This window comes from Piliocolobus tephrosceles, chromosome 13, assembly GCF_002776525.5.
Source record: "Piliocolobus tephrosceles isolate RC106 chromosome 13, ASM277652v3, whole genome shotgun sequence".
Taxonomy (NCBI): Eukaryota; Metazoa; Chordata; class Mammalia; order Primates; family Cercopithecidae; genus Piliocolobus; species Piliocolobus tephrosceles.
This window is the reverse complement of record NC_045446.1, coordinates 29715027-29727801: the sequence shown is the minus strand read 5'-3', so window position 1 is coordinate 29727801 and position 12775 is coordinate 29715027. Positions and strand designations below refer to the sequence as shown.

The 12775-nt window shown below is 40.6% G+C and overlaps 1 protein-coding gene across 5 annotated transcripts in view; it reads left to right on the top strand.

The window, feature by feature from the left end:
* The window catches only part of EHF (ETS homologous factor), a 41886-nt gene extending 32476 nt beyond the window's left edge, over nt 1–9410 (top strand). For 3 of the 5 annotated variants that reach the window (XM_023185538.3, XM_023185536.3, XM_023185534.2), the window contains 3 exons: nt 2736–2798; nt 4668–4863; nt 4967–9410. In XM_023185538.3, coding sequence (XP_023041306.2) covers nt 2736–2798; nt 4668–4863; nt 4967–5066 — 359 coding nt within the window. In that variant the 3' untranslated portion in view covers nt 5067–9410. The remainder of the gene's footprint in view (nt 1–2735; nt 2799–4667; nt 4864–4966) is intronic. The other 2 variants (XM_023185535.2, XM_023185537.2) reach the window with 2 other exon arrangements.
* The last annotated feature ends 3365 nt before the right edge of the window (nt 9411–12775 follow it).

Below are 12775 nucleotides of genomic sequence, written 5' to 3'. Positions count from 1 at the left end.
AGCAGCTTAGCTGAAGTCATGCTCTCGCACTGGCATCACAAACCTGTGGCTTGTTGCTGCCCTTGCCTGGACCAGATGGACGTTGGCCTGAAGTGCCTGGGAGCTGAGCAAGAGAAAGCCAGGCTGGACAACTTCTCCAGGGCAAGCCATTATTTTATAAGAATGAATCACTTAACCACATGGCTAACTTCAAAGTCTTGACTTTTATTCTAGGGCAGAAGGAGGACACATATTAAAGCGAGGTTAAAGATCAAAAGATATCAGTGGTAAGGCAGGCCAGTGATTCCATGGCTTATCCCTGCACACTGCAACAGGAAGAGGGGGCTGGAAGAAATTAGGTTCTTCTTTTGCCTTTGACTGCTTATTCCCTTTTATGATGATGGGAAGATTTTTATTTGGGGATTTAAAAAAGAACATTCCTAAACTGGATGGAGCCTAGCTTGGGTAAATGGCTGACAACTCAAAGAACATTTCCTCATGGTTTATCTGGCCTAGGGGTTTTAGAGTTCATGGACTGCTACATGGGCCACACCCCCCTGAGATTGTTGACAAAATGTCATGTGTGCATATATGTGCATTTTTTCTGAGGAGAGGGTGCAAGGTTTTCATCTGATTCACAAAGGCACCTGAACTCTAAAGTAACTGATTCTAGATCAACTAGGAACCCAGAAGCAATAATTGAGGCCAATATACTGAGACTCTTGTATTTTTCTGAATTCAACTCCTGGCTCTGAAAGAATGGCCCTGCATCCCTCCTGGATGTCATTTGAAAATGAGCTTGCTTGTGGCCTGCTGGGTAAATGCCACTCTTTGTCTGCAGTACAACGTGGCCCTGTCAGAGTGATGTATCACTTGGAAACGGGAGTGGATGCCAGACCTGTCGCAATATTGTTACATCCTGATGGGATGTTGCAACCTCACCCTGCAACCCACAGGGAGGGAGAGTGAAGTCTTTTTGCATTTCCTGTGAATTTGTCCTCTCGGATTTCAGAGAAACCCAAGTCAGGTGCAGGCCCTGCTAGTGACAATGCCAGGAGAGAAATTCTTAACCAGGATGAGAGGTTTCTCGTTTACTGAGGTCTTATTAAATCTCTCTCTCCATCCTGCCATGACGTTTCGAAAAATTGCTGGGAACACCGAGTCTTGATTAGCTGGGTGATAAGATGGGTGAAAGGGTCCATGAACGTTGGGAAATATAGAATTGTCAGATTGAAATGATCTTTTTCACTAACAAGAGCATTATAGAAGTGAACCTGATTCTTGGCAGGAAAGGCTTGTGTGAAATCTGTTATGTGCAAAGGGAGATTATGTGTAGGCCACCATTTCTGGAAATGACATAGAATTGTGGTTATGAGTAAAGCTTCTGGATTCAAACTGTTTGTGTTCATATCCTGGCACCACATTCCAGCTGTGTGACTCTAGACAAGTCATTTGACCCCTCTGTTTCTCAGATCCTCCACAGCTGAAAACTGTGGATCATATTAGTACCTGCCTCATGGAGTTATTGTGTGAATTAAATAAGTGATTCATGTAAAGTGCATAGTACAGTGCCTGGTACATAGTAAGTGCTCAGTAAATAGTAGCTTTTTTTTCTTAACCAATTTAATTAGGAGCTAATGGCTGGCAGTTCATAGCTTTTTTGAATAATAGGCCTCTCTTGATAACTGAATGGGTGTTGTGAACCCTCTCCCTTCACATATGGTTTCAGTCAGTCCAGGTGCCCTTGAAGGCCACACTGGGTCAAGGGACCCTAGGTTAGGAAGGGCACATGGAAGAGATCAGTTTTACTGGCCCAATTTCTTAAAATAATTGGATTGTATTTAGGGACTATTTTGTATTAGAATTGGCTAGTTTTTGAGTGTGAGAGTCTTCATAAGATCTGCTTTAGTCCTCCCAATACACACACACACACACACACACACTCACACTCATACACATGCGGCTAGATCATTTAGTTTTCTTTCTGAGAAGAATCTTTATTTCCCAGGTCCGGCTCCATCATCTCCTCTTTGGTAATAGTCCCACGGGTTGCCATAATGAGTCATTTGTTAAACTAATCTGTGTTTCCATAGTCCACTATGGCCCTCTGTACTGAGCTTGGGCCACTCAATGGCCCTTTTGTCAGGCTGATTAAAATGTAACTTTGCATGCCAAAAAAGGGCACTCCTCTGGCTTAAAAGCCATCTTCCTTTGTTATAAATGTTTACATTTTTGTATTATGTAAAAAAAAAACCCACAAATTTTTCAATGATCTAAATCTTTCAATGGCTTCCATCTTTCTCAGAGTCATGTCCTTAAAAGCCCAATAAGGCATTAATGATCAGAATCTCAGCTTCTCCCTCTCTGCCTCTTACAGCATGCATATACCAAACACATATCAACCTCAGGGCCTTTGCACTTCTGTCTTACACATGGAAGGCTGTTGCACAAGCTCTCCGCATGACCATCTCCCTCATATTCTTTAGGTCGTGGAATCAGAGAGGTCTCCTATGACCACCTTGTATCAAATTGCAAATTATTCCCAAGTCCATACATCTATCTCCATTTCTTACCCTGCATCATTTTTCTCCATAGCATTTATCATCTCTGTTTTGTTTGGTTCACTAGCACATACTCAAAGAGTGCCAGGCATGCAGTAGGTGCTCCGTAAATTTTGCTTAAATGAGTGGATGCAGGAAGTAAAAAGAGAATTATAGAAAATAGGTCAGTTACATGGCTCTCATTTTTCTTTTCAGCAGAGTCACCTGATACGAAAAAGGAGCAAGACCCCCCTGCCAAGTGTCACACCAAAAAGCACAGTAAGTTGACTGGCTATCAGATGGCTTTTTGTCCTTCCCATCACATTGGGCACATCTGGAGGCCACTAGTTTTTCAGCAAATATTGCCTCTGTCTGCTGCCTTCATGTCTTTATCCCAAACAGAGTGGAGTGAGAAAACAGGCATCACTTGCTAGCAAAGTAACCCCCTCTGCAGCTGTTTCTCAAAGCGGAGCCTCACTGGATATTTCCTCCTCGTTCTGTCATATGTGACACCCAGTGCCTAAGAACTGCTTCAGGCATGGGGTTAGCAATTTCCATCTCTCCCAGAAGAAAAGGGTGGGAAGAGGAGCAAGATAAGAAGAAACAGTTGAGATGTATCATCCTTTCTTTGGCTAAATGTTGACCTCCTACCTTTGTGGAGTTCCCATTCCAAGAAATGACTGTTTTTTCTTAAGATTCAACACTGCTTTTTGGGAGTTGGATCTCCTCCAGTAATAAAATTTTATGAACATATACGAAATATCAGAGACATGGAATTGTGGGTGGAACACAGAAAGAAATCAAGATGGTATAATCCAGGCCTGTAATCCCAGCACTTTGGGAGACCGAGGTGGGTGGATCACTTGAGCTCAGGAGTTCAGGACCAGCCTGGGAAACATGGCGAGACCCCATCGCTACAAAAAATACAAGAACTAGCTGGGCATGGTGGCACATGCCTGTAGTCCCAGCTACTTGGGAGGCTGAGGCAGGAGGATCACTTGAGCCAGAGAGGTCTAGGCTGCAATGAACTGTAATTGCACCACTGCACTCTAGCCTGAGCCACAGAGTGATATCCTGTCTCAAAAAAAAAAAAAAAAAAAAAAGGTATAATCCAGAAATTATAAGGAATTAGAATGTCTTTATCTGTTATTCCACATCATCCCACAAAATTGAATTAATGCCACCCCTCAAATGGTGGGTGGGGTGAGGGTGGGGCATCACAAATTCAGTGGGAGTAAAGTTGAATTTGGTTGATAATCTTATTGCAGTAGTGGCTTCATTTTCAATTTGGGTCCTCCAGTCCCTGCATGACCACCCCCTTCCCTACCACCCTCATCTATTCTGGGAGTAAACGTTCTAGAGCCTTATTGATTTGCATTTGGCTGAAACACAGTTGCTGGGTCAAAGCAATTTAATTGGTTGAGGTACTAGATAAAAGTGGTTGAGAGTTGCTCTCTGGGGAAGTAACAGGTTGAAATGAACCCCAAGCAGTTTGTGAATAATAACTAGAAGAAACTTCCCCGTGGCTTAGGAGACCTAAGGCCTATTCCTTAGTCTTGGCTATGTCACTAGTTAGCTGTGACCCTGATCAATTCACTTAAATTCTCTGTGTCTCAGTTTCCTGATTTGTAAAATAAAATATTGTGCTAGTTTATTCTTTTTTTTTTTTTTTTTTTTTTTTTTTGAGACAGAGTCTCGCCCTGTCGCCCAGGCTGGAGTGCAGTGGCGCGATCTTGGCTCACTGCGAGCTCTGCCTCCCAGATTCACGCCATTCTCCTGCCTCAGCCTCCCAAGTAGCTGGGACTGCAGGCGCCCGCCACCACGCCCAGCTAATTTTTTGTGTTTTTAGTAGAGACGGGGTTTCACTGGGTTAGCCAGGATGGTCTGGATCTCCTGACCTCGTGATCCGCCCACCTCGGCCTCCCAAAGTGCTGGGATTACAGGCGTGAGCCACTGCACCCAGCCTGTGCTAGTTTATTCTTAAATACCTTTTTAATGTCCAACATCTGGTGATTCTGTGATCCATCTTCCCTGAGAAGTGGGGGAGAAATGAGTATCTCCTACTTGGAGGAAGATGACCTAACTCAATGCTCTCTGCCCTACCTTTGGGCAGGGCCATTAATAACCTCCCTTTCTGCTTTTCATCAGACCCGAGAGGGACTCACTTATGGGAATTCATCCGCGACATCCTCTTGAACCCAGACAAGAACCCAGGATTAATAAAATGGGAAGACCGATCTGAGGGCGTCTTCAGGTTCTTGAAATCAGAGGCAGTGGCTCAGCTATGGGGTAAAAAGAAGAACAACAGCAGCATGACCTATGAAAAGCTCAGCCGAGCTATGAGGTGAGGAGTTTCATGTCTCTGAAAACGATAAGGCTGCACGACCCATTATTTACCTAGCAACCTTCATCTGATCAGTCACTTTATACGATCTCCTTTGTTACAGATACTACTACAAAAGAGAAATTCTGGAGCGTGTGGATGGACGAAGACTGGTATATAAATTTGGGAAGAATGCCCGAGGATGGAGAGAAAATGAAAACTGAAGCTGCCAATACTTTGGACACAAACCAAAACACACACCAACTAATCACAAACAAAGAACTCCTGGACGTAAATATTTCAAAGACTACTTTTCTCTGATATTTATGTACCATGAGGGGAAAAAGAAACTACTTCTAACGGGAAGAAGAAACACTACAATTGATTAAAAAAATTATTTTATTACTTTGAAGTATGTCCTATATGGGGAAAATACGTACACAGTTTTCTGTGAAATATGATGCTATATGTGGTTGTGATATGTTTTCACCTCTATTGTGAATTCTTTTTCACTGCAAGAGTAACAGGGTTTGTAGCCTTGTGCTTCTTGCTAAGAGAAAGAAAAAAAAAATCAGAGGGCATTAAATGTTTTGTATGTGACATGATTTAGAAAAAGGTGATGCATCCTCCACACGTAAGCATCCATATGGCTTCGTCAAGGCAGGTGAACATGGTTGCTGGGTTGAATTCCAGGGTCTCAGATGGTTAGGACAAAGTGGATGGATGCTGGGAAGTTTAACCTGAGCCTTAGGATCCAGTGATTGGAGAATGGGGACTTCCAAAACCCAAGGTTGGCTATAATCTCTGCATAATCACACGACTTGGAATGCTTAAATCAGCAAGAAGAATAATGGTGGGGTCTTTATACTCATTCAGGAATGGTTTATCTGATGCCAGGGTTGTCTTCCTTCCTCTCCCTTGGATGGTTGGTGAAATACTTTAATTGCCCTCTCTGCTTACTTCTAGCTATTTAAGAGAGAGCCCAGCTTGGTTCTTTTTTGCTGCAAGTGCTTAAAAATAAGTTGGATAAAGGAGACGGTGGTATGGAAATGACTGAAGAGTTTGCTCTTGTATCCCTATAGTCCAAGGTTTCTCAATCCGCACAATTGACATTGTTTGGCTGGAACGTTCTTTGTGGTGAGGGCTTTCCTGTGCATTGTAAGATGTTCAGCAGCATCCACTCATGACCTCTAACCACTTGACACCAGAAACCCCCCAGCTGTGATAATCCAAAATGTCTCCAGACATCACCAAATGTTCCCTGGGGGGCAAAACTGCCGTTGATTGAGAACCACCAGTTTAACTAGTCAATATGAAGATGGTGGTTTATTCTCAGAAGAAAAAGATATGTAAGGTCTTTTAGTTCCTTAGAGTGAAGCAAAAGTAAGACTTCAACCTCAACCTATCTTTATGCTTTAAATGTTAGGGGCAATAAGTTGAAATAGCTAGAGGAACTTCTTTTCAGAACCCCAGATGACAGCCAATGTCAGATAAGGTAAACATAGTAATGTAGCAGGAACTACAATAGAAGACATTTTCACTGGAATTACAAAGCAGAATTAAAATTATATTGTAGAAAGAAATGCCAAGAAAAGAATTTCCAGGGAAAATTCTCTTTGCAGGTATTAATTCTCATATTTTTTGTCTTTTGGATTATCTGTTTACTGTCTCATCTGAACTGATCCCAAGTGAATGGTTTATTGCCTAGATTTTTACTCAGAGGATTGTTTTGTTTTGTTTTGTTTTTAAGAAAAGAAAGAAAGGATGAAAAAAATAACCCAAAAACTCAGCTCAGGCACAATTGTCACCAAGGAGTTGGAAGCTTCTTCTTCAATAGAGGAATTGTTCTGGGGGTCCTGGAGACTTATCATTGAGCCATGCAATCTGGGAAGCACAGGAATCAGTAGACACTTTGAAAATGGATTTGAATGTCCCCATCCCTTTTGCAGCTTTTCTTTTGGGCTTTCTCATGTCCTTGGCTTGCTCCTCCATTCTACCTCTCTTTCTCCAGCAATGATATGCAAATGAAGACATGTATCAGTAAGAGGGAGTGCTCTTCATCAACTAATAGAGCACCTACCACAGTGTCTTACCTGGTAGAGGTAAGCAATTCATATTCAAAGGTTGCAAAGTGTTTGTAATATATTCACAAGGCTAGAAGTAAGAAGAGTCAAAAATGTGTCCTAATTATGAGAATCATTCTAGGTCGTGATCTTGGAGGACCCATGAATAAGTTTCTGAAGGTACAACCAAATCCATTTTTATTTCTGCCTGACTTAGTCACCTCTATAAAGGTTTAACTTGGTGTTGTCAAGTAACAGTTACGGAAAGAGTTGAGAAAAGGAACAATGAACAGCAAAGATCTTGACTACGCAACTCAGACATTCCTGCAGAAAAGACATATGTTGCTTTACAAGCAAGACCAAAGAACTATGGGGTTTTCCCAGCATTTGACTGTTCATTACATAGAAGGAATTAAATATGCAGTTACTTGAATGGGTATAACGCATGAATATTTGTGTGTCTGTGTATGTCTGAGTTGTGTGACTTTATTAGGGGTATCTACCAATTCTCTCACTGCGGTTCCTTCTCTGACTTTGCCTGTTCATCATCTAAGGAGGCTAGATCCTTCTCTGAGTTCACCCTTCCTCAAACCTGTAAGTTTCTCACTTCTTCCAAATTGGCTTTGGCTCTTTCTGCAACCTTTCCATTCAAGAGCAATCTTTGCTAAGGGGTAAGTGAATGTGAAGAGTACCAACTACAACAGTTCTACAGATAATTAGTGGATTGGGTTGTTTGTTGAGAGTGAAGGTTTCTTGGCACCTGGTGCCTGATTAAGTCTGGAGTATTAAGTTCTCAGCATATCTTTCTATTGTCTTGACTTGAGTTTGCTGCATTTTCTATGTGCTGTTCGTGACTTGGAGAGCTTAAAGTAATTGAGCTACGCCAACTTGGGGTGGGAACAGAGTACTTCCCACCACAGTGTTGAAAGGGAGAGCAAAGTCCTATGGATAAGCCCTCCTTCCTTTTGGGGATGCATGGCTCTCACTTGAGAAGCTCACCTGTGCTGAACGTCCACATGGTCACTAACCATGTTATCCTTAAACTCCCTTTATGCCTGAGTTGAAAGGCCTCTCCCTTATTAGGTTTTCATGGGAACCTGAGGCAGCAAATCTATTGCTAAGACTTTATCAGGCTCAAATCATCTGAGGCTGCTAGATAGTTAACTTCGTAAGACTTAAGCAAGGCTCTGGCTCCCAGGGGCATAAGCAACAGTTTCTTGAATGTGCCATCTGAGAAGGGAGATCCAGGTTATGAGTTTTCCTTTGAACACATTGGTCTTTTCTCAAAGTTCCTGCCTTGCTAGACTGTTAGCTCTTTGAGGACAGGGACTATGTCTTATCAATCACTATTATTTTCCTGTTACCTAGCATGATACAAGTACACAACATATATTTGTTCAATGAATGAATGAATATCTCCTGAAAGACTCCTCTGATTGGGAGACCATATCTATAATTGGGATGTGAATCATTTCTTCAATGGAATAAGAGCACAACAGCACAACCTTCAAGGACATATGATCTACTATGAACATTTTACTGTGAGACTCTTTATTTTGCCTTCACTTGCGCTGAAATGAAACCAAAACAGGCTGTTGGGTTCCACAAGTAAATATATCTTGGATGAGAATTCTGTTGCCTTGTTGGGAACTATGAGACTTATCTGGTATGAGAAGCCAGTAATGAACCTTTGACCTGTTTTAACCAATGAAGATTATGAATGTGTTAATATGATGTAAATTGCTATTTAAGTGTAAAGCAGTTCTAAGTTTTAGTATTTGGGGATTGGTTTTTATTATTTTTTTTCCTTTTTGAAAAATACTGAGGGATCTTTTGATAAAGTTAGTAATGCATATTAGATTTTAGTTTTGCAAGCATGTTGTTTTTAAAATGTATCAAGTATAGAAAAAGGTAAAACAGTTAAGAAGGAAGGCAATTATATTATTCTTCTGTAGTTGAGCAAACATTTGTTGAGTGCCTACTATGTGCACGGCATGGGCCCATATGTGTGAGGAGCTTGTCTAATTATGTAGGATGCAATAGATCTTGGTAGTTACGTATTGGGCAGATACTGTATGAATGAAAGAACATTACAGTAATCACAATATCAGAGCTGAATTATCCTCAGTGTTGCTTCTTGGAATTCAGTTTCTGGAACTAGTGATAGAGCATTTATAAAAAAAAAAAAAAAAAACTCCTGTTGATACTATGTCTTATGAACCTCTGAAATGTACAAGCCTTCACAAATTTAACTAAATTGGGATTAATCTTTCTGTAGCTATCTGTATAATTCTTGTTTTTCTTCCCATCTGACTCCTGGGTTGACAATTTGTGGGAAACAACTCTATTGCTACTACTAAAAAAAAATCAGAAATCTTTCCCTTTAAGCTATGTTAAATTCAGACTATTCCTGATTTATGAAAGAATTATATTTTTCAAAATATGTTTATTTGTTTGATGGGTCCCAGGAAACACTAATAAAAACCACAGAGACCAGCCTGGAAATGTGTGTTTCATTCTTCAATAAGCCATTCAACGCTGGGCTTAGAGAAAATGCACTTAATTTCTAACAACAGAACATATACAGCTTCTGTGTTACTTTACTCAAAAAGCATTTATTGAGCATCTACTATGTGCCAGATGTTGTTCTAGGCACCAAATTGTAGCAGAGGATGAAAGAGACAAAAATCTCTGCTTTCATAAAATTTATGTTGTATTGAGTAGAAACAGTCAAGAAAAAACACAAACAAATAAATAATGCATAGCATATCGGATGTGTAGTAAATAAATATAGAGGAGCAGAGAGTGCTAGAGCACTTAATACAATAGGGGCATGCTGTAAATTTAGGCAGTGTTAAGAAGGAAACATTTCAGTAAAGAACTGAAGGATCTAAAGGAAGGAGCCACACAGATAAACAGATAACCGGGGGAGTGATCCATAGTGAAGGGATATAAGAGGGTCCTAAGGTGGGTGTGTTCCTTATCATGCCCAGGGAACAGTGAGGAGGTCTGTTTGCCGAATAGACCAGCAATAGTAAAAAATGGTGAAACAGAGGTACTGGTGGATCAGATCACATACAGCTTGGAGGCCATTATGAAGGCTCTAGTTTTTCCTTTGCATGTGTGTGATGGAGATACTAAGGAGTGACATGATGCAACTTGTGGTTTAAAATGATTCCTCTGGCTGTTGTTTTGAGAATGGATTGCAGGAAGGCATTCAATGCTGGATATAAAGAAAGGTAGAGAAGATGACCCTCATCTCCAGGTCTCCAATATAATACTTAAAAATGTCTCCAGGCAGTAAATGAGCTCTAGTAGTTCATAGCACGTTTCTCCCTGGGTCCAGAAAATCTCAGCTATTTAGTCACATAATTTCATAAATGATCATGAAAATAATAATGCTAACTACTCTGGGAAGATTCACTTGTCCCAGGAATTGTGATAATATTCTTTACACATATTATTATATTCAATCCTCATATAAGCTTGGATATATAGATATTATCTCCAGTTTTCAAATGAGGGAAATGAAGATCAGAAAAATTAAGTGGCTTTCTGAGGGTCACACAGCTAGTAATAAGGGGTAGATCTGACATTGTTTACACAAGTCCCTCTTTCCTCCCTCCCACCCCCAACCCAAGTCCATGTTCTACCAATAATATTTCTCTAGTTTCTCAGGATGCTAATTTTTACACACACACACACACACACACACGCACATGCACACACACAGAGGTTTCTATAGTTAAACAGAGCTACTTATTGTAAGACTTCTCAGAGTTTTTACTATAATAATGTGCATTGTGAATCTACAAGAGAGGGAAAAACTGTGCCCACTTGCCTAAGTCTATTTGACGATGGACACCTTTCATCAAAGTAGGCCTCGTGAAACCAGCACCCCTTAGGACACTCCTAATCTTTAAAAATTACTTCTCAGAAGAGGTAGTATTTTTCACGTTTGGGCTAAATAAGTTTTCTGATAATATTTCTGCAAAATGGAATATATTCCATTTTTTTCCTCCTTGAGAAGAAATCCCTCACTTACTGACCTGGGCATTATGTATTTGCATTGATGCATTTCTCAGTAATCATAAAGATCTTGCAAAGTGACTCTTTGAAAACCATGAACTCTCCTCAATTTTAACTCATTAGAATTACCTACTCAAAACTATAGGTACTAGCCCTAGGTGACAATTTAAGTTTAAATTACTTACAATTATATAATTAAAATTTAAGTTCCTAGTCACACTATCCACTTTTCAAGTGCTGAATAGTCGCATATGGCTAAATGGTTACTTTATTGGACAGTGAAAACACTAAACATTTCCATCATCAGAGAAAATTCTATAGGCTAATACTGCTCTAAAATCTGACCTGGGACGGTGGGGTAAGAGTGGAAAGGATAGTGATCAAAACTAATCAACAGTGAAATAGGATTCCCGGGAACCTTAGAAACCAAAGGTGACCCTGAATTGTAGAGAACAAAAAATAAAGATCCAAAGCAAATAACTGTGTTTGCTGGAGTGATGACAGTATCTGCTAGTACAAACAGGTTTGATGTTGTCAGTGGAGCCTTGGTGTGGGAGGATTTGATTATTCTTATCTCCAAACACCAAAAATACCCTACAGTCGTTAATATGAATGTTCCAAGGATGTGGCTTTTTGGTTGAGAATATTGGCATTGAGGGGAGATGACCAAAATGGGAAGGGAAATAGAGGGTCCCCAAATAGAAATGGTTGCCACTGCCCACTCTGCTATAAATGGCACTAATACCACTTTATTCCTTCTTTTCAAGAACAACTTCTGGCATGAGTCAACTGCCCTTAGGCACTCTTTCCTTATAAATCAGTTCTCCTTCATGATTATCATGATCTGGCCTCTGTTCACATCAAGTCACTGACAATGCCCTACTGGAGGTCATAGTCAAACTCATTCCTGCATCAGGAACTTTGCTGCAGCTGTTCCCTCTACCGACAATGCACTTTCGGTCTTCATGTGGCTAGTTCCATCCAGTCGTGCAGGTCTGAGTTCAAAACGTTGCTTTCCTGATTGTACTTGCTTCAGCTGCCCACCTACTTCACGTTGCTTCCTATTACATTGTCCACATTTAATTGTCACAGAACTTACAGTATCTGAAATTATTTTAAAAAATTCATTAGCTTACCAAGTCCTTATGATTTTATCTCTGACCAGTCAGCACTCCTGGTTCACTGGCTTCCCTCCACCCACCAAGTTATCCTTAAAAACTGTTCCTCGAATGCTTGGGAAATCTGACTTGAGTAATAATAAAACTCTGGTCTCTCACACTCCTCAAAAAAGAAAATTCATTACTTTTATAGTATTTCTTGTCCCTGCTAGAACATAAGCTCTTGGAGAATAGGAGCCAGAAACTTCCATGTTGACCAATGTATTCCTAGAGCGAGGATGTGCCTGACACGTCCCCCTGACCCCATTAATATTTGTAGAATGAATAAATAAATAAAGGACATGCTTATTTTCAAATTACAAGGTCTTTCTTTATGATTTTTGACACTGGTGACACCCTGCCCCCTTTAATTTTGGAAAATAATCTAATCCTTTGTTTTCTGCACCAGTGAAATTCTTGCCCTTCTGCTTTCCTGAGTATTCGTTCTTCAGTTCTTTCTCTTCCCATTCCTCTGTCTGCGTTCCCCAAGATTAAATCCTCAGCCCCCTTCTTTCTTCCCATTCTCTGCCTCAAAGTTTAGCCTCTTGAAAGTTCAGCCTTAAGAAACTTCATAATGATATACGGGAGGTACAGGCTGTTTCTTCCTGGTCCTGACTTCAACTCTAACTGGCTGGAGACTATGAACCTGTCACTCCTCCATTCCTTAGTTTCTTCTTCTATGAA